At 44.3% G+C, this 25,596-nt stretch overlaps 1 protein-coding gene across 13 annotated transcripts in view; it reads right to left on the bottom strand.

Annotated features, from left to right (window-relative positions):
* CALN1 (calneuron 1) overlaps positions 1 to 25,596 on the bottom strand; it is a 685,843-nt gene that overhangs the window by 21,738 nt on the left and 638,509 nt on the right. For all 13 annotated transcript variants that reach the window (XR_001889765.1, XM_017895194.1, XM_017895192.1 and 10 more), the window contains one exon: positions 7,921 to 8,077. Coding sequence is in view for 12 of the 13 variants with exons in the window: in XM_017895194.1 (XP_017750683.1) it covers positions 7,921 to 8,077 (157 nt within the window). In the remaining variant the exon portion in view is untranslated. The remainder of the gene's footprint in view (positions 1 to 7,920; positions 8,078 to 25,596) is intronic.

The raw sequence follows: 25,596 nt of genomic DNA on the forward strand, positions 1-25,596 counted from the left end.
CAAAGATTGACAAGTAACACAAAAGTATATCAAGCTGGGCATGGGGGCTCACGCCTGTAATCTCAGCAATTTGGGAGGCCGAGGATGGGAAATCACTTGAGGTCAAGAGTTCAAGACCAGCCTGGCCAACATGGTGAAACCTCTTCTGCACTAAAATACAAAAATTGGCTGGGCGTAGTGGCACATGCCTGTAAGTCCAGCTACTCGAGGCTGAGGCAGGAGAATTGCTTGAATCCAGGAGATGGAGGTTGCAGTAAGCTGAGATCGCGCCACTGCACTCCAGCCTGGGTGACAGAGCAAGACCCTGTCTCAAAATGAAGGAAGGAAGGAAGGAAGGAAAGAAAGAAGGAAGGAAGGAAGGAAGGAAGGAAGGAAGGAAGGAAGGAAGGAAGGAAGGAAGGAAGGAAAGAAAGAGAGAGAAAGAAAAAAGTATATCAAGCATATTTTATCGTAATTAGGGGATTCAGAGATATCTGAGAGACTGGGAGTGCATGAAAGTCATGCTTTTAACCAAATATTCTCATGAGTCTGGGGACATATAAAGTTCTAATAGTATGTAATGCCAGAGAGTTCCTGAATCCAGAGGGGCAAAATGAATTCATATGCACAAAGCACCCAGCATCACGGATGCAATGTGGTCAGCACTTGACTCAGTTTGAGTGATTTTCCATCTGGAAGCCCTGAGCTAAGGTCTTCTAGCCTGCTCCCTGCCTTCAAAAGGGTTTCTGTAGGGAACTCCTTTTGGTGCTCTAGGAAAATTAGTTCTATATGCAATGTGAGCCCCTGACACAGGGTTTTCTGGAGAGGTCAGGAAGACTTCCCTTCTTTTTTTTTGACAGTCTTACTCTGTTGCCCAGGCGGGAGTGCAGTGGCACGATCTCAGCTCACCGCAACATCTGCCTCCCGGGTTCAAGCTATTCTCCTGCCTCGGCCTCCTGAGTAGCTGGGATTACAGGCACCTGCCACCACACCCAGCTAATTTTTGTATTTTTAGTAAAGACAGGGTTTTGCCATGTTAGCCAGGCTGGCCTTGAACTCCTGACCTCAGGTGATCCTCCCACCTCAGCCTCCCAAAGTGCTGGGATTACAGGAAGGAACCACTGCACCCCGTCAGGCTTGCCCAGTATCCAGCTTGGAGTTTCATCCCATTTCTTCTTGTCCCTTCCTTGGGAGACAATGAAAAAGTTGTTGCTTCTATGTGACTGCAGGGTTCTCACACCACAAAGATAAGGCAGACTGGCTTATTGGAGCGGCTGTGTATTTGTGTATGTGTGTGTGTGTGTCTGTTGTTTGTGTTGACCTAAAAATGAAACAAGTAAAGATAACAAAATCAAACCAAAACTAAAACCTTTCCCATCAAAGGTGCCACAATCTTTGGGGTCTTATCTTTTTCTTTATTCTTTATTCTTTCATTCGTGTAGAAGGAATAGTCAATATTGCTGACTTAATGAAGACTGTCCGAACACCTTAGTAAAATTATCAGACCCAAAATTCAGACAAATGAAAAATAGAATCATTGCTATAACATGGGCCAGCCACAGTGGCTCACACCTGTAATCTCAGTCCTTTGGGAGGCTGAGGTGGGATGATCACTTGAAGCCATGAGTTCAAGAACAGGCTGGATGACACAGCAAGACCCTGTTTCTACAAAAGTAAAAAAATTAGCCTGGCATGGTGGCACACGACTGTAGTCCCAGCTACTCAGGAGGCTGAAGCAGGAGGATTGCGTGAGCCTGTGAATTCCAGGCTCTAGTGAGCTGTGGTGGTGCTACTGCATTCCAGCCTGGCTGACAGAGCAGGACTCTCTTTATTTTATTAAAATAAATAAATAAATAGGCCAGGTGCAGTGGCTCATGCCTGTAATCCCAGCACTTTGGGAGGCCAAGGTGGGCGGATCATGAGGTCAGGAGATTGAGGCCATCCTGGCTAACACGGTGAAACCCCATCTCTAGTAAAAATACAAAACATTTAGCCAGGAGTGGTGGTGGGTGCCTGTAGTCCCAGCTACTTGGAAGGCTGAGGCAGGAGAATGGCGTGAACCCAGGAGGTGGAGCTTGCAGTGAGCCGAGATCATGCCACTGCACTCCAGCCTGGGTGACAGAGCGAGACTCCGTCTCAAAAATAAAACAAAATAAAAACAAACAAACAAACAAACAAACTGACTGGGTGCGGTGGCTCATGCCTGTATTTCCAGCACTTTGGGAGGCCAGGGTGGGAGGATCTCTTGATGTCAGGAGTTCGAGACCAGCCTGGCCAACATGGCAAAACCCCCGTCTATACTAAAAATACAAAAATTAGCTGGGTGCAGTGGCACATTTCTGTAATCCCAGCACTTTGGGAGGCTGAGTTGGGAGGATCACTTGAGGTAAGGAGTTTGAGACCAGCCTGGCCAACATGGCAAAACCCTGTCTCTACTAAAAATACAAAAATTAGTAGGACGTAGTGGCACATGCCTGTAATCCCAGCTACTCAGAAGGCTGAGGCAGGAGAACTGCTTTAACTCAGGAGGCAGAGGTTGCAGTGAGCCGAGACTGTGCCATTGCACTGGGCAACAAGAGTGAAACTCCGTATCAAAAGAATATATAAATAAAATAACAAATAAAAGGATGCTGATGGCATTTTCAAGTCCTCCCATTAATTTCGAATTGAGTCCTTGTCCCTTGTGCTGCCCGCAGCAGCCTTTTGAAACCTTTTTCATGCTCCAGATCTCAATCCCACCTCCAGCTCTGCTGAGTTCCCAGCCCTCTGATGTGGGATTCTTTAAATTCCATCTCTGCCACAAAATGTCTGTTTCTTTGCCCATCTCCTAGTTTCTGGTGAAGAGGCAGATGTGCTCTTCCACCTTCTGATGGCAAAGACCTTCCTAACTGGTGTGATTACCTGTTAGATCTAATGAGAGCAGAAGGAAAGAACTTCCTAGGGATGAGGGGTGGGTTAGCAAAAGTAGAGAAGACCTGAGTGGGTGCGTTCTGGGGCAGAGGGAAGAGGCCCAGCCCATTCCTTTCCCTCTCATTGGTCGTGTGGGGTTGCAAGGAGGATTCAGTTTAATGACAAAAGAATTTCATCACTTGGAAGAAATAAAGGAAACCACCTTGGCCCTTCACAGTTAGGTGCTAGATTGATCAAGACTTGGGATGGAGGGAGCAGACAGAGTGAGTCAGGGATCTGAGATTGAACCATTCTGCCCCTGTAAACCTTAGGAAATTAATCAAGGAAGAAAGGCAGGAGAGAAACAAAAATAAACCAAATTTGCCGCACACTCAGCATTGATCATGAGGTCAGCTTGTTTTCCAACTCGCTTCCTCATAGGCATTTGCTGCCTATTGCCCCAGAATCACATAGACCCTATTATAAGATTATAGTTCTTTATAATGTAATGATTTATATTCCTTTGGGAATATACCTAGTAATGGGATTTCTGGGTTGAATGGTATTTCTGGTCCTAGATCTTTGAGGAATTGTCACACCGTCTGCTGATAGATTGAATAAAGAAAATGTGGTACATATACACCATGGAATACTATGCAGCCATAACAAGGAACGAGATCATGTCCTTGCAGGAACATGGATGGAGCTGGAACCCATCATCCTTAGCAAACTAACACAGGAACAGAAAACCAAATACTAAATGTTCTCACTCATAAGTGGGAGCCGAACAATGAGAATACATGTTGGGGGTGGGGGATGGGGAGGAGAGCATCAGGAAAAATAACTAATGCATGCTGGCTTAATCCCTAGGTAATGGGTTGATAGGTGCTGCAAACCACCATGGCACACATTTAAGTATAACAAACCTGCACATCCTGCACATGTACCCCAGAACTTAAAAAATTAAAATTAATGAAAAAGAAAGCCAGGCGCGCACACACTACACACACATGATTATAGTTCCTCCCTTTTTTGAGACGGAGTTTTCACTCTTGTTGCCCAGGCTGGAGTGCAATGGCACAATGTTGGCTCACTGCAACCTCTGCCTCCTGGGCTCAAGCAATTCTCCTGTCTCAGCCTCCCGAGTAGCTGGGATTCCACACACATGCCACCACGCCCAGCTAATTTTTGTATTTTTAGTAGAGATGGGGTTTCATCATATTGGTCAGGCTGGTCTCAAACTCCTGACCTCAGTTTATCCACCCGCCTTGGCCTCCCAAAGGGCTGGGATTACAGACGTGAGCCACTGTAGTTACCCTTAACTGCCCTATTGATAACAACTTGAACAGTATAGAACATTAAGTTTTCCCTTTGAGATACTCTTTAGGTTCTACATATCAATGAGACTACTGATGTCAGACGGTCTGAAATTACCCCATAGGGAGCTGACTTACCAAAGAATGCAGTTTCGACATCCTGATGGTTTCATCAAATCAACAACCCCAATTTTTCAGTCTCTTGCCCTTCACAATCCACTTAAAAACCCTAGCTCAACACTCCTCAAGGAATGGATTCCTCCTGTCTTCTTGCTCAGCTACCCCACTGTCATTAAACTATTTCTCTGCTGTAAACCCTGCTGTCTCAGTGTATTGGTCTATTATCGAACAGTGGGCATAAGAACCTGGTGGTCCTGTAACAAGATGTCAGCCAGGGCATGGTTGATGTAACTGGGTAAGGCATGCAGGTTAGGCTAAGGGCAAAAGAGGATATGGAGGAGTTGACAGTTTGGGAGAGATGGGGAGGCCCCAAAGGGCTCAAGGCTGGGAGGAGGAGAGGGAGATTTATGAGGTGGAAGTAATGCAACTGTGCAATCAGGTCTTGATAGAAGAAGGGAAAGGTTCAAAGTGCCAACAGGCCCCTGTTTGTGGATATGGGAGCAATATGGAAGTGAAGGGTCTCAGGCGAGTCACAGGGTCTCAGACAAACTCCTCTAGTCCTAGGATGCTGAGCAGGTACACTCAGGGCTTCAATATTCTCTTCCTAGATGCCTCTGCCCAAAATGCAATCAGGGAGGCTCTTTCTTGCATGTGGAAAGGCCTGTGAGCATTAAATATATTCACCCATGACTTTGATCATGCTTGATTCTTAAAACTAAACACAAATCAATGAGCTTGCCTCTGGGGGACAAAAAACCCTGACATAATGTTTTAAAGAAGTTTCTCTGAGATAAAAATATGCAAAAGGGATTATGTAATGAAGTTCCCAGAGGTCATACAAGAATGCAACGTGCAAATTACAAAATAACAGCTTTTTAAAATGAAATAAGATAATGAATTTTAAACCATTTAGTGCAGTACCTGGACTAACAGGCTCACGCCTGTAATCCCAGCACTTTGGGAGGCTGAGGAGGGGGAATCACTTGAGGTCAGGAGTTCAAGACCAGCCTGGCCAACATGGTGAAACCCTGTCTCTACTAAAAATACAAAAATTAGTCTGAGCATGGTGGCTCATGCCTGTAATCCCAGTATTTTGGGAGGCCGAGGCGGGTGGATCATGAGGTCAGGAGATTGCGACCATCCTGGCTAACATGGTGAAAATCTGTCTCTACTAAAAATACAAAACTTAGCCGGGCGTGGTGGTGGGCACCTGTAGTCCCATCTACTCGGGAGGCTGAGGCAGGAAGATTGCTTGAACCCAGGAAGCAGAGGTTGCAGTGAGCCAAGATCATGCCGCTGCACTCCAGCCTGGGTGACAGAGTAAGACTCTGTCTCAAAAACAAACAAAACTAAACAAAACAAAAATATTACCATAGTTATTGGTTAGGTGATGGTTAGGTACCTAACCACAGTTAGATAATACCATAATAATTATTATGTTTATTAAATATTATGGTAATAATTATTACCATAATGGTTAATTAACAATGTTAAGGCACTTAGTGCAGTATCCGGGCTAATTGTTATTAATGGCAATTAATAATGGTAATAATTATTAGTCTAGGCACTGCACTAAGTGGCTTAACATTATTAACCATTATGGTAATAATTATTAATAAACATTAATAATTATTTTATAACAATCAATAAACATTATTAATAAACATAATTATTAATAATTGCATTATTATTGATAAATATTATAATTGCTATTAATGATCATTTGTTATATATTAATCATATTACATTAATTATAAATAAGCTATTGACAAATCATTAAAGGAAACCCAGCAAGGCTTCTCTTTGGTAGCCCCTTTGTCAGGCGTTTATTTGATTAATGTATAAGGTTTTGAGAAATAAAAAGGCCTTACTTAGAATTTAGATTATTTCCCAGTATAGCCTGACCTTTCCCAAATTACTAAGGTCTATGACATTTCCCTGAACAAAACACTGATCCACCAACAAAGGCTGTTGTGGAAAATGTGATGATGCCCAAAAATACCCTTCTTCACCCATCTCAAGAGTGCTCACTAGCAGTAGAGGGCTTGAGTCCCATATACTTTCATTGTGTGGGGCTCACATCGTCTGTCAGCCCAGAGCAAGATGGATTGGGAAGGCCAGGTCTACTGTTTTCCCAAGTTTCAGTTCCCAATCTCTTCCCTCCTCATCCCTCCTAACCCTCGCAAGACCCCTGCATGTCCTGCTGGAAATGGCCTTGGTTGTGACCACCCCATCCTACCCTTATAAGATCAGTGTGACTCCCACTCCAAATACAGTCGTTGATGCTATCACCCCATTGTCACAGCAAGGAGACCAAGGCAGCTTCAGGACCACAACTGGGTTTTGTTTGATGCACGTGGCATTTTTGCAGTGTTTAAATTTGAGTGACTCCAGAAGAGATCATCACTTTCTGCTTTGCAGCAGTTTCCACTACTCCCTCCCTCCCACTGTTTGCAATCTTGGAGTATAGGCCATCTCCTGTTCCCTCCTGTCGTGGCATTTAATGCTGGCTCCATGATGCAGCAGTTCAGCCAAGACAGGACTGATGGGAGCCTTGGTTTGCATGGACAGTTCTGGTGCCTGGGACCAGCTCAGCCCCAAGCACAATAGCCTCCCTCCATAGCCCTCACTGGCTCAAAGGGAGACAGCTACAAGACCAGGCAACCAAATATATCCTTCTGGCGTCTATGTGACAGCTTCCAAACTATGTATACTGACTTATTTAAATGTTCAAAAAATAATAATAATAAAAGAAAAAACAATTTGAGCTCCTTAAGAAATGTCAGCATTGAACAGAAAAGTCGCTGATAGCCTGCTATATGTTTTAACGTAATTAAAAATGTTTTTTCTATACATCAGCGCTATTAAAGCCACTCTGATTTTCAAAATTGAAAAGAAGGATTAAATCCTTTAGCTTCTCAGGAATTCTCTACCGATTAGGAGATTCAGTAGGCTCTTTTTTTTTCTTTAAATTTGCTTTCATGAATAAAAAAATATATAACCTTACATGGGTCTCTTTTTTGGCCTCCAGAGAACCTTATTTCTTCTGTAACTACTTGGTTAAGTTCATGAGAGGACTCTGTCCCTGCTGTTTTTTTCTTTTTTTTCTTTTTTTTTTTTTGGCCAGTGCATTTGGGAACATACAGGTCATCCATTCCTAAGAATTCTGCGAAGTAGGCATAATCACCCTGATGTTTATAGATGAGGAAACACAGAGAAGGGCTGTCCTTTGCCTGAGCTCACACAACAGACTCGACCCAAGTTTGCTGGACAGCCAAAATAGGCTCTTTGCACCGCCCCATACAGCCACAACCAAGAAAAGGCAAACAGCACAAAACCACACATCCACTCACACACAGACCTCAGAGAGCCTTCAGAGAAAGGACAGGGTCAGGGGAGATTCTGCAAAAAATGCAGAATTCGGAGGAAAAAGGCGGAGAAAATGAAACCCACCACATCTTAGCAAAAAAGATCCTTAACCTCAGTCCTGAATTTTTGGCTTCGGTACAAGGCCACATCAGCCCAGGAGCCTGTGTGTAAACACGTTTTTCATATAGAGAATGTGGTGCATTGGCCTGTCCCGGACTGGGGAGGGGACGGCAGCAGGGGCACCTACCTCCTTCAAACTCTGTTTGGCAGTTCCCCGAGGTCTCATTCAGGCTCTCTTCCTCGTTGATAATGATGTTCTCAATGTCCTTCATCGTTAGGTGGTCTCGGAAGGCATGATAGAGAATGTGCTTCAACTCTTCCAGAGTTATCCTTTGCATGTCAAACTGTGGAGATAAAGAGTAGTGAGATGGTCAGAGCATGCGGAGATGGGAAGTCGGCTTGGGCCATGATAGGCAAGACCCACAGCTGCTCTGCAGAAGCTTGTCTCAGCGTTTCAGGATATCAGGTGAACAGTTTTCCATCCTGTTCAGCTCCAAGTATACTCGTGAACTTGCGGGACTTATTGGGATGGTAGAGAGTGGAACATATTCCCTTCACTTTAGATTCTTGGAGGGAAAAAAAAGCCACCCACCAGTCTGGTTTCCTATTCACCCAGCCATCTGCTGTCAACCCTGCGTATCTCATGTACTCTAGAATGGTGAAACCATTCATATAATGCATACGTCTCTAAAAATTTTATAATTTACCAATACTCTGGCAATTCCCATATTGGTTTAAGTATGTATCTTTTTTTTTTTTTTGAGATGGAACCTTGCTCTGTCACCCAGGCAGGAGGAGTACAGCGGTGAGATCTCGGCTCACTGCAACCTCCGCCTCCTGAGTTCAAGCAATTCTCCCGCCTCAGCCTCCCTAGTAGCTGGAATTACAGGCGTGCACCACCACACCCAGCTAATTTTTGTATTTTTAGTACAGATGGGGTTTTACCATGTTGGCCAAACTGGTCTTGAACTCCTGACCTCAGATGATCCACCCGCCGCGGCCTCCCAAAGTGCTAGGATTACAGGCGTGAGCCACTGCGCCTGGCCGGTAGTGTCACTTTCTGGCCAATGCAATGTGAGCAGAAGTCACATCTATGACATCTAATTCACAGCTTTATGAATCATTGTGTGGTTCTAACATTTGTTCTTTTCCTCTGCTATGAGAATTGCATGGTCCAGATAGGGGCTGTTCCTTCAGGTTGGGTCTCAGAATGAGGATAAAGTGGGGAACACTTGCAGCTGAATCACAATGGACAGCTCACATCAGGAATACCCTGTGCTGTTATGAGCCGTTGAGATGTGGGGCTTGTTTGCTACCACAGTGTAACTTAGACCGTTGTTGGTCTATGTCGAAAATAGAGAAATCGGTACATAAAACCAAGAGGCTACCATAACCAAAATTCTAAAATACAATGTACTGGTTCCAGAGCCAGGCAGTGAAAAATGAGAAAACCGTGACCGGAGGCTGGAAAGACAGAGATCCCTGTTATACAATAGCAAAACATTTGGTAAAACTGTTGCCTGTGATACCCTGGACGACAGGTAGATATTGAATCCGAGTTCTGTGGCTTTAGATAAAAAGTTTGTGAAACAGAATGCCATGACTCACAATTGAAATTAGTTGCATCCAACAGAGCACGACAAGAAAGAGATGAGCTCAGGAAAGAATTGGTTGATTTGCAAACCAAAAATAAAAACAACTCAGAAATTCCTGGTGTTGCAGCATTGAAAGAAGCAATTGTTTCTTTTTTTCTCGTAATGATCTGTTATCTTCCTATCCCCACATTTCTCAATTTTTTTCTATTCTATTTCTTTTCTATTTCTAGTTCTATTTTTTTAGAGACAAGGTGTCGCTCTGTGGTCCAGGCTGATTTGCAGTGGTGTGATAATAGCTCACTGCAACTTCAAACTTCTGAGCTCAAGTGATCCTCCTGCCTCAGCCTCCTAAGTAGTTAGGACTACAGACATGCACCACCATGTCCGGCTATTTAATTTATTATTATTATTATTATTATTTGAGATGGAGTCTTGCTCTGTCACCCAGGCTGGAGTACAGTGGTGCAATGTTGGCTCACTGCAACCTCCACCTCCCAGGTTCAAGTGACCCTCCTGCCTCAGCCTCCCAAGAATTACAGGGATTACAGGCACGCACCACCACACCCAGCAATTTTTGTATTTTTAGTAGAGACAGGGTCTTGCTATGTTGCCCGCCTCAGACTCCCAAGAAACTGGGATTATAGATGTGTGACACCACACCTGGCTAATTTTTGTATTTTTAGTGGAGACGGGGTTTCACCATGTTGGCCAGGCTGGTCTCAGACTCTTGGCCTCAAGCAGTACTCTGACTTCAGCCCCCGAAGTGCTGAGATTACAGGTGCTGCACCAGGAACAACTGTTTCTCATCTCCAACTAGTAAGAGATAAAATAAATAAATGCTTTAAGTAATAATACAGCCCTATTAAAACAAATCAATGCCTCTTTAAAAAATCTCTGGATGTGTTAAGTGACTCTCCTAGGAAGCCTGTTATTAAGTTTAGAGAGAGGTATGTCTCAAAAATAATTGTGGATGTGTTTATTAGCATAAACTGATTGGAGCCAGATAAAAATATAACTAAGTCCTTGAGAGCTGTACTGGCCAAGAGCCAACACTCTTGGATTAAAAGACACTATAACTGTTCCAAAGTTTAAAAGATCTTTGGGCTTCCCAACCTATGTGTCCAAGCGATTATGAGGATGAGCTGCACGGGTCCCAGGAAGGGTGAACTGCCCAGTGCCCTCATAGAATCAGTACAAGAACAGTGGAAGAGGACAGCTTTCCTGGGAATCTGGGAGAACAATGTCATCCAGGGTCACTTCTAGGAAGCAGAAGCATCTAACTGAAGGAAAATTCCTCACCCCAAGGTTTTTGTCTGACAGGATTTCAGAATTGCTCTGAGCTTTGACCGCTATGGGTATCCCCTCCCTCTCTCTCCCTTCCCTTCCCTTCCCTTCCCTTCCCTTCCCTTCCCTTCCCTTCCTCCCCATCCCTTCCTCTCTTTTACTTTCTTGTTTCTCGCTTTGTCACCCGGGCTGGAGTGCAAATAGCATGATCATAGCTTACTGTAGCCTCAAACTCCTGGGCTTAAGCAATCTTCTAGCTGGAACTGCAGGTGCATGACACCAGACCTGGCTATTTTATTTTATTTTATTTTATTTTATTTTATTTTATTTTATTTTTTCTTTATAGAGAGAGTCTTGCTATATTGCCCAAGCTGGTCTCAAACTCCTGGCCCCAAGCCATCCTCCTGCCTTACTTGCTTGTTGAACAATTCATATTCGTACCTTGCTTTAACTATGCACCCCTGTTCTAACAAATTAAATTGGGATACTGAATCTTGCTGTAAAATCTAAATGATTCAAGTTCAAAGCCATTTATACACTTCAGAGCAACTGAAAGGGAGATGTAAAGCGAACTTGTTTTCTGCATTAGAGTTTAATGATCCTAGACAGGAATTTTGACATACACTCAGGGAAAACTCATGGGACCCTGTCTCTTTATACTGGGTAAGGAAGCAAGGTATTGTTCATTTGGCTTTGGGGAGAAGCCTGGCAGAAAGCATGAAGAAGATGATTTACAGATGAGAACACCAAGACCCTCTGCCATGATCAGAGATGAAGAGTGGCAAGATCAAGGTCAACAAGGCTCAGAAAATGACTAACGCTTGAAGAGGGTGGTGCCTGGAAAACCTCTAACCTGTTGAGAGGTTGCTGTCATTCAGAAATCAGGCCAAAAGATTAGCCAGGAGCAACGAGAAGATAAGGAAAGATACAGATTCTAAAATGTATAGTTTTGGGCCAGGCGTGGTGGCTCACGCCTGTAATCCCAGCACTTTGGGAGGCTGAGGTGGGCAGATCACGAGGTCAGGAGTTCGAGACTAGTCTGACCAACATGGGGAAATCCATCTCTACTAAAAATACAAAAATTAGCTGGGTGTGGTGATACGCATCTGTAATCCCAGCTACTCAGGAGGCTGAGGCAGGAGAATTGCTTGAACCTGGGAGGCAGAGCTTGCAGTGAGCCGAGATTGCACCATTGCACTCCAGCCTGGGCGACAGAGTGACACTCTGTTTCAAAAGAAAAAAAAAACCCAAAAAACCAACAACTATAGTTTTGGAGATCTGGGTCATGTTTTATAGTATTAGGGTAAATATTTAGTATTAGGACATCTAAACAAAATAAGTTGAGTAGCATTCCATATATCTCCTATATTGTCAGTACCTGTCTTTTAAAAGTTTGAAAAAAATCACTGTAAAACAATGTGGGCCCCATTGTCAACAAGCCTTTCTTCCATGATTGTCAGTCCATTTTACTTTTCAGTTTTTCTTCAATTTTGGAATGTTGTAGTTTTTTGGAAAACTAGACAGAAAATTTTCATTGTTATTAGTATGCAACTATGGACCCTAGTCCTGCAATTTTAAATTCCTCTACATCATTATTACATCCCATTTCTCCTTTGTACTCTTACTGGTTTCTCTCTTCTAGTTATGGTTTTCATCACCTTTTTCTCTTTTTAATGGATCACAGTTAGAGAAGAGAATGTGGCCTGTACATCTGTTATTTTTGAAAACCTAAGGAGTTTTCCACTATAGTAGAATCTCTGTAAGGTCAGTTATACAAATATATTTATATTTATTTATTTATTTATTTATTTTTTATTTTTATTGTTTGAGATGGAGTTTCACTCTGTCACCCAGGCTGGAGTACAGTGGCGCAATCTTGGCTCACTACAACCTCCGCCTCCCAGGTTCAAGTGATTCTTCTGTCTCAGTCTCCTGAGTAGCTGGGATTACAGGTGCTCACCATGATGCCCAGCTAATTTTTGTATTTTTAGCAGAGACGGGGTTTCACCATGTTGGCCAGGATGGTCTCAATCTCTTGACCTTGTGATTCACCCACCTTGGCCTCTCAGAGTGCTGGGATTAGAGGTGTGAGCCACTGTGCCTGGCCATATTTATATTTATTAATTATATTCCATAAGCTTATAATTATAATCTTTTTCTATAAACTTACCTTTTTTTTTTTGGACTACTGGATGTGTCAAGGACCACGAGTAGCATATTGAAGTCTGTGAAGAAAACTTGTTCTCCATAAATTATTCTTATAGTTCAAATATTTGTTAAATGAGGCTGTTCTTTAGTGCAAAAAGATTTATATAGTAATCCAACAAATGGTTATTGGGAATGACTCTGCCAGATACTGTGATGGGAATACAAAAGCGAACAAGACATAAATCCTGTTCTTGAAACCAAGCAAATTAGTCATTTGTATTCAATGTGATATACGTTGTGGGAGGGAAGCCAGGATGTCTTGGCACCACCTGGTGGGGGATAGGGGGTGGGTCAGAGGGGGCTTTCTGGAGAACATGCCTACTATCAAAGACCTAAAGGGGCTGACTTTGCCATGTGAATGAGGGGAGGTTGGAGAAAGGATAAGGAGGGAAGAGGAGAAGGTCAGGTATGGCAGGGGGCAGCCGTACCAAGGCATAGATTTGCAAAAGCTTGACATGTTCATTGACTGACAACATGTTGAGTTATTCTGAGCTTTCGAGTAGCCAGGAGAAGGTGGGAAGGATGGGGCACTAGTCAGTAAAGGCCTTGTATGATATGGTGAAGAGCTTAATTGTTTTTTGTTTTATTTTAAGTTTTATTCATTTTGTAGAGATGGGGTCTCACTACGTTGCCCAGGCTGGACTTGAATTCCTATGCTCAAGTGATCCTACTGCCTCAACTTCCCAAAATGCTGAGATTACAGGCACTTGCCACCATGACCAGCTTATTTTATTTATTTATTTATTTATTTTTTTGAGTTGGAGTCTCACTCTGTTGCCCAGGCTGGAGTGCAGTGGTGCGGTCTCTGCTCACGGCAACCTCCACCTCCTGGGTTGAAGTAATTCTCCTGCCTCAGCCTCCCCAGTAGTTGGCATTACAGGTGTGCGCCATCACGTCTGGCTAATTTTTGCATTTTCAGTAGAGACGGGGTTTCACCATATTGGCCAGGCTGGTCTCGAACTCCTGACCTCATGATCCACCCACCTCAGCCTCCCAAAGTGCTGGGATTACAGGCATGAGCCACAGCACCCAGCTGACCAGTTTATTTTTTTAAAATATTTTTGTAAAGACAGGGTCTTGCTATGTCGCCCAGGCTGGTCTCAGACTCCCAGGCTCGAGCAATCCTACTTCTTCAGCCTCCTGAGTAGCTGGGACTACAGACATGCATCACCACTTGTTTCCATGTATTTATTTTTATTGCAGTAAAATGTAACAACTAAAAATTTACTTTTTTTTTTTTTTTTTTTTTTTTTTTGAGATGGAGTCTTGCTCTGTCGCCCAGGCTGGAGTGTAGTGGCACGATCTCAGCTCACTGCAAGCTCTGCCTTCCGGGTTCACTTCCATTCTCCTGCCTCAGCCTCTCGAGTAGCTGGGACTACAGGCACCCGCCACCACACCTGGCTAATTTTTTTGTATCCCTAGTTGAGACGGGGTTTTATCATGTTAGCCAGGATGGTCTCAATCTCCTGACCTGATGATCTGCCCACCTCGGCCTCCCAAAGTGCAGGGATTACAGGCGTGAGCCACTGCACCCAGCCCTATTTTATATTTTTTTGAGACAGGGTTTCACTCTTGCTCCCTGGCTGGAGTGCAGTGGCATGATCTTGGCTCACTGCAACCTCCACCCTCCAGTTTCAAGTGATTCTCCAGCCTCAGCCTCCTGAGTAGCTGAGATTACAGGCACCTGTCACCACGTCCAGCTAATTCTTATATTTTCAGTAGAGACAGGGTTTCACCATGTTGGCCAGGCTGGCCTCGAACTCCTGACCTCGAGTGATCTGCATGCCTTGGCCTCCCAAAATGTTGAGATTGTAGGCGTGAGCCACCATGCCCGGCCTATTTTATTCATTTTAAGTGTACAGTTCTGTGGCATTAAGTACTTTCACACTGTCATACAACCATCACCATTATTTCTCTCTAGAAGTCCTTTGTTTTCCCAGACTGAAACTTTGTACACTATTATTAATTATCATTAAACACTATCTCCTCATTCCTCCCTCACTGCAAACCCAACAACCACCATTCTATTTTTTTTTCTCTGTGTCTTTGGCTTTTTTAGGTACTTTATATAAGTGGAATCATTTGATATTTGTCTTTTTTTTTTTTTTGAGACAGAGTCTTGCTCTGTCGCTCAGGCTGGAGTGCAGTGGTGCAATCTCGGCTCACTGCAAGCTCCGCCTCCCGGGTTCACGCCATTCTCCTGCCTCAGCCTCCTGAGTAGCTGGGACTACGGGCGCCCACCACCACGCCTGGGTAATTTTTTGTATTTTTAGTAGAGACGGGGTTTCACCATGTTAGCCAGGATGGTCTCAATCTCCTGACTTCGTGATCCGCCTGCCTTGGCCTCCCAAAGTGCTGGGATTACAAGCGTGAGCCACCGTGCCTGGCCGATATTTGTCTTTTTGTGATTGGTCTATTTCACTTAGATAATGTCCTCAAGGTTTATCCATGTTGTGTCATGTGTCAGAATTCCCTTCCCTTTTAAGGCTGGACCATTTTCTGTAAACCAAAAATAGAATTCTAAGCCCCACAACCGTCTGAATGGACCCCACTTCTCAGCCAAGGGCATTCCAAAGTTAACCTGAAAAATGACTTCAGGCTGTGATGGGAAGGAGGAATTGAACATGACTCATTATACCCTCCTCCCTTTTGGAATTCAGGCCCAAACATTAACGTTAATTAATGTTTCAATTAACTAACATTAAATAAAACAGAGTAAGACTGATAGAACAAGGAACACTTACAATCTATTCTCTCTGCAGCCTGCTACCTGGAGGCTTCCTCTGCATAATAAAACCTTGGTCTCTACAACCTCTTATCATAAGCCAGACATTCTTTTCTATTGATTCCAAGTCTTTAGATAATACGTCAACCAACTGCCAATCAGAACCCACCAATGACTGATCCACCTATGACCTGGAAGCTCCCCACCCACCAACCTCCAGTTGTCCCACCTTTTTGGACTGAACCAATATACATCTTACGTGGATTGATTGACATCTTACATCTCCCTAGAATGTATAAAACTCAGGTGTAGCCTGACCACCTTGGGCACATATTCGCAGGACTTCCTGAGGGCTGTATCGTAGGCCGTTGGTCATTAGTATTTGGCTTAGAATAAATATCTTCAAATATTGATCACAGCCTGAGCCTTTCATTGGCCATCCCGTTGTATGGACATACCACATTCACAACAGACACAAAGAAGAAGCCGCCCAAGTGTCTGCTATGGATGTAGGTGTACAAGTATCTGTTCCAGTCACTACTTTTAACTCTTTGGGGTATATACCTAGAAGCAGAATTGCTGAATCATATGGCAATTCTATGTTTAGTTTTTTCAGGAACAGGGCTTGGTTTTATCTTTTGGGTATCTTTGAGTTGTATTTTTATCCACTAAAACATTTTCATCAGAGAAATTACTTGATCAGGTTTGAGCTTGAGAAAAATTACCCTTTGCTGATACAAGGGTCCCAACAACCAGACAGGAGGCTATTGAAGTAACAGATTCTGGGACTGAAGTAGGCTACGGAGATAGAGAGTTCAACAGCTGTGTAAAAGAGAGGTTGATAAGACTTGATGTATCACTGTGTGTGGCGTGTGAAGGAAAATGGGCCATCCAGGAAGACACGTGGGTTTTACGTTCAGCTGAATGGATAGGCTTAGAAAGAAAGGCTACATGATAAATTTTGGATGCATTCTTTGAAGATTCCTGAGGGACAGCCCAGTAGAACATCCTAGGAGGCAGTAGAATGTATAGATACAGGTTAATGATACATATTTAGCATTCATTTGCATACAGATGATGATAAAGTCATAAGAAAGATGACACCACCCGAGAAGAGTGTGTGGGGTATGAAAGCCCTGAGGGATGCATTCAGAGGACTTCAAGATGAACAGGTAGGTGGCCCTCATTACTGAATGCACAGTGTGACTTTTATCATCGTATTAGTCCGTTTTCATATTCTTCCAATGAAGACATACCTGAGACTGGGTAATTTAAAGCAGAAGTTTAATGGACTCACAGTTCCACATGGCTGGGGAGGGCTCACAGTCATGGTGGAACGTGAAAGGTACGTCTTACATGGCAGCGGGCAAAAAAGAATGACGACCAAGCAAAAGGGGGAAACCCCTTATAAAACCATCAGATCTCATGAAACTTATTCACGACCACCAGAACAGTGTGGGGGAAACGGCCTCCATGATTCAATTATCTCCCACTGGGTCCCTCCTACAACACGTGGGAACTATGGGAGCTACAATTCAAGATGAGATTTCGGTGGGGACACAGACAAACCATACCAATCATTACACACAGTCTTTAAAAAATATTTTAGTGCTTTGTTAATGCCTTTTGGAAAAAAATCTATTTTTATATCAGTACAGCTATGCTTATTTCCTTTGGTGTGAATTGTGCCAAATGTTTGTTTCTCTCACTTTTTTTTTTTTTGCTGTTGTTGGTTTTTTATTTTTTTTTAATTTTTATTTATTTACTTATTTGTTTATTTTGAGTCAGGGTCTCACTGTGTCACCCAGGCTGGAGTGCAGTGGTGTGAACATGGCTTGCTACAGCCTCGACCTCCTGGACTCAAGCAATTCTCCCATCTCAGCCTCCTGGGTAGCTGGGACTACAACTAATTTTTGTATTTTTTGTAAAGATGGGGTCTAGCCATGTTGCCCAGGCTGGTCTTGAACTCCTGAGCTCAAGTGATCTGCCCGCCTCAACCTCCCAAAGTTCTATGACCCCAGGTGTGAGCTACCACACGTGGCCTTTCTCTTGGTTTTTAAACTTTTTAATGTTATGTTTTAGAGGTATGTCTCTTACAAGGAGGCTAGAATTGGATTCTAAAGACATCTAATTTGAGATTCTTTGCTTTCCAATGGTAGAGTCTAATTCCATTTTTATATATTGTAATCAACATATTTGGCTGTACTTTTGTTATTTTATTTCCTGCTTCTCGTTCTTTTGAGATGGCATTTCACTCTTGTTGCCCAGGCTGGAGTGCAATGGCACGATCTCAGCTCACTGCAACCTCCGTCTCCTGGGTTTGAGAGATTCTCCATCCTCAGCCTCCCGAGTAGCTGGGATTACAGGCGTGCGCCATCATGCCCGGCTAATTTTGTATTTTTAGTAGAGATGGGGCTTCTCCACGTTGGTCAGGCTGGTCTCGAACTCTCGACCTCAGGGGATCTGCCCGCCTTGGCCTCCCAAAGGGCTGGGATTACAGGTGTGAGTCACCGCGCCCAGCCTGCTTCTGGTTCTTACGGTTTGTTTTCTCTTTTACGTAAGAAACCTATGGACGTTTTAGTTTTGCTTATACTGCTGGACATTTTTCCATTTGTGAAATGCATGACTTAAGCCATCATTTCTTAAATTATCAAATTCAAGAAACTAAATTGCATCCTGTCATTTTTTCTTGTATGTAATAAGAAGATTCATAGACCCTTTATTTTCCTACCTCTTGCTGCATGCTTTTCAGTCTTTGTAAATTTAATTTGAGATTTATGATGACACATTTTCTACTATTTGCATCTTTTTCTAGAATAGTATTCGGTGTCTGCATTTAATTTTGTAACAAAATTTATAACAGTTCCTGCTACTTCATTATATTTAATTGATTCCAATGCTCACTACCATTTTTTAATAACTGTCCCTACCCCAAGAGCCTAATTGTCATCCAAATATCTGCTAGAGAACATTTAAAACTAGTTGACATGAAACATTTGTGAATATTACATTTTCTGCGTTCTTAGAATTCTGATAATACCTTTCTCCCCTTCTCTCATGACAGACAATTTATTTGGACATAAAATTCTAGAATCATACAAATCTCCCCCACAAAGTTGTTGAAGCTTCTCCAGTTTCTTCTCTCTCTCTCTCTCTCTCTCCCTTTTTTTTTTTTTTTTAGACAGGGTCTCACTCTGTGGCCCAGGCTGTAGTAGTAAGATCAGAGCTCACTGTAGCCTTGACCTCCTGGGTTACAGCGATCCTCCTGCGTAGCTGGGATTACAGGTGTATGTCACCAGGCCTGGATAATTTTTTATATTTTTTGTAGAGATGGGGTGTATGAGTCTGTTCTTCTGCTGCAAATAAAGACATACCCGAGCCTGGGTAATTTATAAAGAAACAGAAGCTTGGGCCAGGGGTAGTGGCTCACGTCTGTAATCCCAGCACTTTGGGTGGCCAAGGCAAGCGGATCACGAGGTCAGGAGTTCAAGACTAGCCTGGCCAACATGGTGAAACCCTGTCTCTACCAAAAATACAAAAATTAGCCGGGTGTGGTGGTACACACCTGTAGTCCCACCTACTTGGGAGACTGAGGCAGAAGAATCTCTTGAACCTGGGAGGTGGAGGTGGCAGTGAGCAGAGATTGCACCACAGGACTCCAGCCTAGGTGACAGAGTGAGACTATTTTTTCAAAAAAAAAAAAAAAAAAAAGAAAAGAAAAGAGGCTTAATGGACTCGCAGTTCCACGTGGCTGGGGAGGCCTCACAATCGTGGCAGAAGGCGAAGGAAGAACAAAGGGACTTTTTATATGGTGGCAGGTAAAAGAGAGAACCTGTGCAAAGGGACTCCTGTTTATAAATCCATCAGATCTCATGAGACTTATTCACTAGCATGAGACTAGTGCGGGAAAGACCCGCCTTCATGATTCAATTACCTCCCATCAGCTCCCTCCCACGACAGGTGGGAATTGTGGGAGCTACAATTCAACATGAGATTTGGGTGGGGACACAGCCACACCATATCATGGGTGTCTCGCTATGTTACCCAGGCTGATCTCGAACTCCTGGACTCAAGCAATGCTCCTGCCCAGGTGCCAGGCCCCTCTGTTGTTTAGAGTGGGGAAAGAGCCAAGAGGTTGGATAATGTATGCAGAATACATGTTTTCTGAATGACTAAACCTAATCTTCTATTTCCTTCACAGCCCAGTCTTCCCTGCCTGTTTCCCCTTCCTCATTCAGTGTCCCCCCAAAATCCAGGAGAAGGCCAGGGGGAGCACTCTCTGGAGGTGGACTTCTCACATTCAGCTTCTCTACCGTGTTGCCTGGAAAGAGCAGAGTAACTGAACTTGCTTTCCTGCTGTGATGAGAACCTCAGGGGTGCCTGAGTCCCCAGTGCAGTCTGAATTCCCGATAAGATGAAATGCCAGGCTGCCGAAAGGCCAGAGCTCGCTGCTGGCTGCCAGCTGCCTTGTGAGGCCTTTGCTCCATTTTTCGTCCCTGACTCATACAGGGACCTGCACAGCTGGGGGCCAACATCTTTCCTGTCCAGATTTGTGAGCGAGTCCAATCTCATGTCAGCTTTCACAGAAGGTCTGGAATGAGTTTGATGACAGTTCTTTCTCCTCTGGAGAAAAAGACAGGCGGAATAAACTCCAAAATATTTCACACCTCTATTCCTTTCTCTGCCTATCTGCAAAAGGCATTTTCCTGCCAAGAGAGAGCTGCCTGGACCATCAATGGGTCAGAACTTCTTAACCAGGGAGCAGAATTGGTTGCAGTTCACCACAATAGTAACTCCTGTTGTCTGGGGTATCCTGATGGGATCTTGACCAGCTACAGTCCTACCTACACAGTTGAGTGATCTCACCCATTTCTCTTGGTACACAGTATAAACATACAGTTATGTTTTAAGTCTGCCTTGAGTGCCAACGTGACCAGGCCAACCGAGGTCGGTAGATCTGCATAACTTCCTTCCAGAGCCTTCTCCTTCCTCCTTGGTCCCCACACCGCAAACAATGCAGTCTCTTCTATCAAATAAGCAGACCCCTTTCCCAAAGGGTGGGTCCAACCATCTACCTCCTAGGGGGGTCCAGATGTGAAGGGCAGGAGACGCCAACGCAACTAGAGAGACATCTAGAGTCTGATTGGTATGGTTTGACTGTGTCCCCACCCAAATCTCATCTTGAATTGTAGCTCCCATAATTCCCACATGTTGTAGGAGGAGCCCAGTGGGAAGATTACTGAATCATGGGGGCCGTTTCTCCCATACTGTTCTCGTGGTAGTGAATAAGTCTCACGAGATCTGATAGTTTTATAAGAGGTTTCCCCCTTTTGCTTAGCTCTCATTCTTTTTTGCCTGAATGCACAGAGTGTGGCTTTTATCATTGTATTAGTCCGTTTTCATGTTCTTCTAATGAAGACATACCTGAGACTGGGTAATTATAAAGAAGAGGTTTAATGGACTCACAGTTCCACATGGCTGGGAGGCCTCTGAGAATTTTCCCCATATGAGGAATTAAACAGCAGGACTGAAATGAAAGGTATCCTAAGACAGACAGACCCCTCCCTGCCAAGAAAAAAGAGACAGACATACCTTGGACAAGACTGCTTGGGAAGACGAGTAGTTTGGGCAAAGAAGTGGAAGACTGGTAAAGGTATTGAGAAAATGCAACATTTAAAACAGAAAACAGGGCTGGGCGTGGTGGCTCACGTCTATAATTCCATCACTTTGGGAGGCTGAGGCAGGCTGATCACTCGAGGTCAGGAGTTCGAGACCAGCCTGGCCAACATGGTGAAACCCTGTTTTCACTAAAAGTACAAAAATTAGCTGGGAATGGTGGCAGGCACCTGTGAGCTATTTGGGAGGCTCAGGCAGGAGAATCACTTGAACCTGGGTGGTGGAGGTTACAGTACCACTGCACTCCAGCCTAGGGGACAGAGCGAGACTCTGTTTCAAAACAAAACAAGAAAAGGCAGAAAACAAACAAACAACAAAAACCCCAAAACAGTAGGTGCCGGGCTATGGATAAATCCATTTGGACTCCTGCACATCTTTCCTCTTTCCTATGGCGAGACAGGAGGACAGAGAGAAAAGTGACTCCCTGCCTTCTTTGGCCCAGCAAGGAATCGGCTCAGGGGAGCAAGGGGATGGGGCCGGGGCACATGACTAAGCCTCTGCAGTCTACCCCCAGAATGCACTGGCAGCTTAGAAAAAGATGAAAATGCCCAGTAACACCCAAACGAAGATTGAACACCTATTGACTCCCACAGTCTACAAGAAATTTTCCACTAATAGCAAGATCTATGGAGCAGACATGTGACTCAGACATCTTGGCTGACTTTGAAAAGCTTTGCTCTCTGAAAAAGAGCACAAGATCATTCTGAGTGAAGGCAGGAAGGTGCTTTGACCTGTCCTTGAATACCTCGGGCTGGGGTGCCCCCAGTCTCTGCTCCTGAAGTAGCTCTGACCCCAACTCTAGCCTCTTGTACCAGCAGTCCTCCCTCTGGTCCTCTTCAAAGGCAATCAACCACAGACCAGGTTGGAGGGGACCTTGACATAGCCTTGCTGCTTGCCTGCCCAGCATGGGATGAAGTGAGGTGTGAATCTGTTGTTCCCACCTCTGATCTCATTTCCTGCAGGTCTCGCCCAGTGTGCGATTTCATCATTGCAACCTCTGCCTCCCAGGCTCTAGTGACCCCCAATCTCAGCCTCCTGAGTAGCTGGGACTGCAGGTGCATGCTGCCACCATGTCCACGTAATTTTTGCATTTTTTATAGAGACAGGTGGTCTTCCTATGTTGCCCAGGTTGGTCTCCAACTAGGTTGCTATGGTGCTTGGAGATGTCCATTTCTTATAAAGCACAGCCCTGAACACAAGTTAACATCAAGTGCTCAGATGAAGAAATTGATCTCTTGCAGCCTGGAGGAAATGCCGACCAGATGCACATACGGATAGGGTGCAGCCAGAGTCCAGGTCACATCGACCATCTGTGGCTTTTGCCTTGTCACAGAGCCTGGGCTCTGTGGAACATGGTGTTCCCCTACATCATGAGTGAAAGGGGGCTGCATTTCAACTTGGCGTGTCACTTAAATGAAGACCTGTGAATACAGACAACTTGTCTGGGAGCTGAGCCCATTGGTGGGTCCTCTGGCAGCAAATCTGAGAAGGGATGGCCACGGGACTGGATTGTCTGGATGCCAAGTGTCTGGTCCCCACCTAGGCTGTCTCATGGCAGGTCAGAGAGGCTAGATGCAGGGAGAGCTTCCTCTGAGCCAGGAGCACAGCAGATGTGGTCTCATTTAAGTCTCACAGAGGAAGCAAAGACTACATGATTCCCATTTTACAGATAAATGCATTGGAGCTCAAAGAAGTTAAATAACATAGGTAAAGATAAGAAACGAAAGAGTGAGGCCGGGCATGGTGGGCTCACGCCTGTAATCCCAGCACTTGGGGAAGCCGAGGTAGGCAGATCACTTGAGGTCGGGAGTTCGAGACCAGCCTGGCCAACATAGTGAAACCCCATCTCTACTAAAAATACAAAAAATTAGTTGGGCATGGCGGTGGGTGCCTGTAGTCCCAGCTATTCAGGAAGCTGAGGCAGGAGAATCGCTTGAACCTGGGAGGAGGAGGTTGCAGTGAACTGAGATCGCACCACTGCACTCCAGCCTGGGTGACAGAGTGAGACTTCATCTTAAAAAATAAATAAAACATAAAAATAAATAAATAAATAAATAAATAAATAAATAAATAAATAAATACTTCAGGGAAAGTCACATTGAGAAGGTGACATTTGAGGAGGGACATAGAGGAGGCAAGGGTCGATTCATGTGGATATTTAGGGGAAAGGCATTCCAGGTACAGGGACCAGCAAGAGCAAAGTCCATGAGGCTAGAGTCTGCTCTGTGTGCTGGGGCTGGAAGGGAGATGAAGGCACGTGTTTTCACAATGAATATGTATTACCGGGGGAGCCAGATAAACGTTTCTCCTTTTAAAATGGAGATAATCACCATGCTGAAGTGCATTTCCTCGGGTAAAATTATAGGTATGGTTTTGGAGGACAGGTCAAAGGAGAAGCCCATTAGTGGCTCTCTGCTCCCAATTTCCACCACTATCTTGATGGGAGCCTTGGCCCCAAATAATAATTCACTGGTGTCTCAGCCCTTCACGCCGGCTTGATCTGACCTGCTGGAGGGCAGAATGTGTGAGAACTCCAGAGAACAGAGTTCATTCTGCCCTCAAAGAAATGTGTTTTGTGATAAGCCAACTGGTGGCCCCAAAGATATCCACATCCTAATCCCAAGAACCTATAAATGGGTTACTTTACATGGTAGAAGGGCCTTTACAGGTGCAAAGATTCACCTGGATTATGCGGATAGACCCTGTGAAAGGAAAATACCTTGGGACCCCAAAATTATTGAGCTAAAGGGAAAATTCAAGCTTGGAACTGGTCAGGGCAAATCTGCCTCCCATTCTATTTTGGAAAGACTTACCAGAAACTCAAAAGAATGCCACCATCTGTCTCTCACCTTCCGGTGACCTGGAAGCCCCATCCCTGCTTTGAGTTGTCCCTGCCTTTCTGAACAGAACCAATGAACTTCTCACATATATATATATACAAAATATACATATACATAGATAATATTATACAAATATATATAATATATAATACATATACACTATATACTATATATATATTTATATATATTTGTAATTTGGGGTTTTGTGTGTTTTTCTGAGATGGAGTCTCACTCTGTCGCCCAGGCTAGTATATAGTGGCGTGATCTTGGCTCACGGCAACCTCTGCCTTCCAGGTTCAAGTGATTCTCCTGCCTCAGCCTCCCGAGTAGCTGGGATTACAGGCACGCACCACCACACCCAGCTAATTTTTGTATTTTTAGTAGAGACAGGGTTTCACCATGTTGGCCAGGCTGGTCTAGAACTCCTGACCTCAGGTGATCCTCCCGTCTTGGCCTCCCAGAGTGCTGGGATTACAGGTGTGAGCCACCGTGCCCGGCCACATATATTGATTGATATCTCACCTCTCTAAAGTGTATAAAACCAGGCTGTGCCCCAACCGCCTTGGGCACATGTCAGGATTCCCTGAGGCTGTGTCACAGGTGCGCGTCCTTAACCTTGGCAAAATAAACTTTCTAAATTAACTGAGACCTGTTTCAAATGTTCGGGGTTCACAACCCTAAATGTAATCACGTAAGACTGGGGGAGAGAGATTTCACTAAAGAGGAAAAGGCCCTGTGAGGGAAGGAAGAAGGCCCTGTAGGGAACGAAGATGGGGCAAGCGGCCACCCGCCTTGTCACCAAAAGCCGCCAAAGGGCAAGGAAATGGATTCTTCCCTTGGAGCCTCCAGGAAGACACCTTGGTGTCAGCCCAAGGGAATTGATTACAGACTTCTGACCTCCAGAAATGTAGAATACATTCGTGTTGCTTTAAGCCACAAAGTGTATGATAATTTGTTGTAAGAGCAACAGGGAATAAATAGAGATTTATTTTGGTTGTTGTCTGTAAAGTAAAGGGCTTTTATGTCAAGAGCTCACTCTGTCTGGAAGTAACTCATCATCAGAAGTCTGGACACAGGGTAGGCTGTGGTTTACTAGGGGTGGCTGCACAGCTATTGGACTGCCTGGTTTGGGCCCTGAGGGTAAGATGTGAACACGCCTCTACAGTAAAGTCGGATTCAGGTGGAGTTCTCAACAGGGAGCCCACTCTATTCAATATCTGGGAGCTGTTTGCAGTCTGCACTGTCTGGGGATGACGAAATGTGAAACAAACAAGGCAAAGGAAAAGTACTCATATCCTCACAGCACTCCTGAGAATAAACAACAGAGAAAATTCCCCATTGCGTATCGAAGAGGATGTGCCAGTGTTCTCAAGTGGTTCATTTTATGTGAAACAGACAAGCATGTATTATAGATCTGAGTGAAGATGAAGACTTACTGAAGAAGCCATTGTCTGTCTGTCTGTCTCTCTCTCCGTCTTTTTATATGTATGTATTTGTGCATGAGTAAGTTCCGTTTTTTTTTTTTTTTTTTTTTT

Source organism: Rhinopithecus bieti, unplaced genomic scaffold, assembly GCF_001698545.2.
Source record: "Rhinopithecus bieti isolate Rb0 unplaced genomic scaffold, ASM169854v2 scaffold_23236, whole genome shotgun sequence".
NCBI lineage: Eukaryota > Metazoa > Chordata > Mammalia > Primates > Cercopithecidae > Rhinopithecus > Rhinopithecus bieti.